The sequence below is a fragment of the Babylonia areolata genome, chromosome 27, assembly GCF_041734735.1.
Source record: "Babylonia areolata isolate BAREFJ2019XMU chromosome 27, ASM4173473v1, whole genome shotgun sequence".
Taxonomy (NCBI): Eukaryota; Metazoa; Mollusca; class Gastropoda; order Neogastropoda; family Buccinidae; genus Babylonia; species Babylonia areolata.
This window is the reverse complement of record NC_134902.1, coordinates 25,772,225-25,777,224: the sequence shown is the minus strand read 5'-3', so window position 1 is coordinate 25,777,224 and position 5,000 is coordinate 25,772,225. Positions and strand designations below refer to the sequence as shown.

At 40.3% G+C, this 5,000-nt stretch overlaps 1 protein-coding gene across 1 annotated transcript in view; it reads right to left on the bottom strand.

Moving 5' to 3' along the window:
* The window catches only part of LOC143301038 (uncharacterized), an 8,351-nt gene that overhangs the window by 2,652 nt on the left and 699 nt on the right, over positions 1-5,000 (bottom strand). The window contains exons 2-3 of the mRNA XM_076615041.1: positions 4,022-4,127; positions 2,845-2,888 (exon numbers count right to left, since the gene is read on the bottom strand). Coding sequence (XP_076471156.1) covers positions 2,845-2,888; positions 4,022-4,107 — 130 coding nt within the window. The 5' untranslated portion in view covers positions 4,108-4,127. The remainder of the gene's footprint in view (positions 1-2,844; positions 2,889-4,021; positions 4,128-5,000) is intronic.

The window sequence follows — 5,000 nt, the reverse complement described above, 5'->3', positions numbered from 1 at the left end:
ATTAAAAACGCTTTTGTTGAGACAACCCTCACTCCCCGCTGCCATTAAAAACGCCTTTATTGCTTCTGCAACAATAAAAGGTTGGAAGAGACAACCCTCACTCCCCGCTGCCATTAAAAACGCCTTTATTGCTTCTGCAACAATAGAAGGTTGGAAGAGACAACCTTCACTCCCCGCTGCCATTAAAAACGCCTTTATTGCTTCTGCAACAATAAAAGGTTGGAAGAGACAACCCTCACTCCCCGCTGCCATTAAAAACGCCTTTATTGCTTCTGCAACAATAGAAGGTTGGAAGAGACAACCCTCACTCCCCGCTGCCATTAAAAACGCCTTTATTGCTTCTGCAACAATAAAAGGTTGGAAGAGACAACCTTCACTCCCCGCTGCCATTAAAAACGCCTTTATTGCTTCTGCAACAATAAAAGGTTGGAAAAGACAACCTTCACTCCCCGCTGCCATTAAAAACGCCTTTATTGCTTCTGCAACAATAAAAGGTTGGAAGAGACAACCCTCACTCCCCGCTGCCATTAAAAACGCCTTTATTGCTTCTGCAACAATAAAAGGTTGGAAGAGACAACCCTCACTCCCCGCTGTTCCATTCAGTTACAGAAAAGCTCCAGTAACTTCTTAAGTTCTTTGCCCACTAACAATGGCTTTTTTTCTGAATAACTAAAGCTCCTGATTCTGCATAAGGACTTTCTGGAAAATATTTTGACTGAAAAGAAAAATGCTTCTGAAAAGAATTACAGAATCACTGCCTCTATTTCCCAAGACGTGTTATGCTTTCACAAGTAGAAAGTTTAGATATCAAAGCATATCGTTCTGGGCACTGCACTCCACCATCTTACAGGAAGCACTACACTTGTCAGCATACATATTGGAATCAGCCTGGCCACTGCATGATACGCATTTGTGTCCTTCAACTTGAAACTGCAGTCTGCTACAATGGGCTTTAAGTTAGGAACTTGCTGTCAAAAACCATCTCTCTCGTTTACGTGAATCTTCACTCCTGCGAAGACAATGTTGATTTGCAGGAGACAGGATTAGGATTTGGCACAAGACATTCAACACATAGAATTGCCATTCAACAAGTGGAAGAAACTCCGAAAAACTGGCCCCAAAACGCCTAACATTGAAACACCCACCTAGCCGTCAGTATCAGTATCCACAGCTACACCCATCTTTCACAAACGATAAGGTGAAGGATGTACTCAAATAGTCGCCACTCATGCCCCCATTCAACTTGCTGCATATGATACTGCCAGGTCCAGATTCATGTGGATTCTGACCAGATACACGCCTTCTGTGAGATACCCATTATATAATTGGCATATTGGGAGTGTCTCACTGAAACGAGTCTGGCCAGTGGACAGGAACAGTCACCAGCTGTTTGGTTCTTTCCATAGTCGACACTCAGGACAGACCGTATGCTTCTCCGTCTTTCCTGTGTGCTCTCTGATTCTCAACTGACAATACGATCAACTGAACTGCAGTCGGTTCATATCATGTACACAGTTATCCCGTGCTGCTATCAGCAATCTGATTACTACTAACATATGTCACACTAGCTGATTATATACAGCATGTTCCTCATCCTGTCACATACAGTATAACAGTGCAACACGTTCTGCAGGTGTCACTGAACGCAACAAGACAACTGGGTCAGGAGTATGCCTTTATCACGTTTGACTTTGTCGCTGCAAAGAAAGCACTGGTGGCCATTTCGCAAATGAACAGTCCCAGAAGAATGCAGTATGTCTTGGTGCGTTTCATTTCACTCGTTCTTTCCTTGGTGCTCTGGGAAAACTCAAGAGAGATGCAGGCTTTACAGACATCAACTTTCAGTCGGGCATCTGCACCAGGGGCTCCACTGAAGCCTCAGTGGCCAGGAAACACGACCATGCCACCAGAACCCACGTCAGTGTTGGAAGCTCTAAAGAGACCTCCAGTTTTTCAAAGATTCACCAAGTGCAAAGGACTCTCCGAGGACGCAAATGAGTATCTTTGACTCCCCAAAAATGTTACCCCAAAACAACAAAAGTATACTATTCCTATGCAAAGTCTACGAAAGCTGGCAAGAAAGGAAAGACGGTACAGTTTGATAGTGCACATGAACAACTCAGTGATCTTCTCTATAACTCGAGAGGGATGATTCCATTTTTACATTTAACTCCAAACCGTCTGCTATTTGTGGTGGCCACACCTTTCGCAGCTGCGTAAGAGGTGAGTTGGTCATTTTTTCTCTTTGTTTTGTTTTTTAATAGATTCTTGAACCGCAAATGACGTCATGTGAGACAAGCCAATTATAGACAGGTGATTATTAACAGAAAAACTGAGCAAAGAACAAAGCAGATATTGTGAAGAATCCCCCTGATAATGTACGTGGGGTGAATGGACACATGAATCATTGTTGATGGTGTTTTGTTTGCCAAATTAAACGTTGTTGTAAACTGCAGTTACGCGATTCTTGAAATTGTGGAGTTTGAGTCAGTAATATAACGTTTTTGGCGCTTGGGTACATTTTAGCAGGTCATTCTTGACAGCAGAAGGCTTAGTATTATAATATGAAGCTCTAAAATCCAAATCTTAGTCAAACAGAACACTTCTCTAATAAAAACGAACTATTTTTGTTGATCCCTTAATTTCGCGACAGTAAAAAATACAAATTTAAAAATAAAACAAAAAACGGTACATACCCTGGTATATTCACCCTGTAATTCATTTCTGGCGGACAGGTAATTTTAGATAGCAAATTGATAAACTTTCGGGAAAACATTAAGCAAATCAACCCCTCCCCCATCCCTCCCCCACCCGCTGGGGTAAGTGGGCGGTGGTTATGGTCACCTGCAGGACTAGCAGTGGTGCTGTCACTTGAGCACTTTCCTGGCCTGAAAACACACACACACACACACACACACACACACACACACCACGCACACATACGCACACACACACACACACACACACACACACACACACACACACACACAATCTGAGTTGGGTTTGTTTGTTTTTTTGTTTCTTTCTTTCTTTCTTTCAAGCTAATGTGCATACACTTATTTGGAAGCTTTGCCTAGAAGTTACCTAGTTTCCACCACAGTGGATATCAAATGTATATGGAGTGCGTCTAAGATGTTAACATCCTTGCTTTTCACATATACCTTTGACATGCTTCTTGACAACATTTTTTTCCCAGAAGTTCAAGCGAGTCTGCTTTAAGAAAAAAAAAGAAGAAAAAAACGAAAAGAATAAACACATGTTTATCTTCTAGAAAACTTTCTTAGAGAATGTAAAATAATATCTTTAAGAATACCTCAATAGTATAAAATGGCAGTCAACCACAACAACAACAAAAATGAAAACAAGAGAGGCAAGGCCTTCAAGACTTACTTGTGATACACACATTATCCAGTGAAATAATAAGTTAAATTGTGTTATGTATTCGATGAAACTTCTTATGCTACTTTTTCTTCCTTGGTTCAAATCTAGACCGCACTACTCGTAATACTCATTTACAGTCTTGGTGAGATATACATGATAAATGTATGTCATGGTAGGAACGGTGGCATCAACCATATTTTGATACCTTATAGATGGCCACAAATGCAACATTTTCGGTACACAATGAGAGTTAGCGTTCTCAAATTTAACACACAGAAATGGAATATGAAAACAAGCTCCGAGAGGCTTTTCACAGTATTATTATGTTGAATGGGGCACACAGCTTGGTTATCAAACTGAGGTAAATACGGTAACTACAACGGTAGATAAAATGACGCAGGTATGTAAAATTTACCCTGAATACTTCACAATATGCACTCACACCTCCACGTGCGCATGAACACACTCAAATCCCTGTGACCTACCCCCTCTACACACACACACACACACACACACACACACACACACACACAAACACACACACACACACACACACACACACACATTAGCATTATGCTTACAGGGTGCGGGGGTAGTGATGAATGAGAATAATGCGTAATGGTACGATGAGCTAACTTACTCTGGTAATTTACACTTCTCTCTACAAAAACACAGATGATACAACGCCACGAACAGAAAAGCTCTGGTTTTTAGTCGTGCTTTCATGGCTCTGTTCACTGTCAGATCTGCAACAACAAAAATATAGAAAAATAAGTATGTATATATATATATATATATATATATATATATATATATATATATATATATATATATATATATATGCGCGCCCGCACATACAGACACGTACTATCTCTACTCATGTACATAAGATAAGATAAGAATAACTTTATTATCTCCAACTGGAGAAATTTGGTCAGGTGCATTATCACAACATAGACAAGTAAACAACATGGGGACCATAACTGTAAAAGCCAACAACAGCCCCTAAAAATATTACGAAAATACAAATGTAAAAAATATCACATACATCGTTTCATACATACATCCACACACTGCAGGTAATAGCTAGTATTCTTAATGTAAAAACAGAAAGAATTTTTTTTTAAAAAACATTGTTTGAATATAATTATAAACATAGCCTACTATTCTGCACATTGATTATAATAGACAGATAAGATAAGAATAAAGATGAATTGCGGAAAACCACAACCAGATAAACAGCACACACCCGTACCCCCCCCCCACCCCCCCACCCCGTCTCCCCACCTACCCACCCCACACACGCGAATAACTTGATTAAACAAGAGTAATAAACATATGTTCTCAAATAAAAGCATTTCACATATTCGCTTTTAAAAACATTGCACACGTACACACACACACACACACACACACACACACACACACACACACACACACACACACACATCCTCTCCACAACCTAAAACACATTGACACAGTTTTTACATGTATACATATACATACGCACAGCAGGGGGTAACATGACCTCTCAAGATAGCAGTGACTGTTAAAGATATGAGCATTCCCTTCCTTCTTCAACGTTTATAGCCTGGTATAATCGAAACCCGAAATGTTTC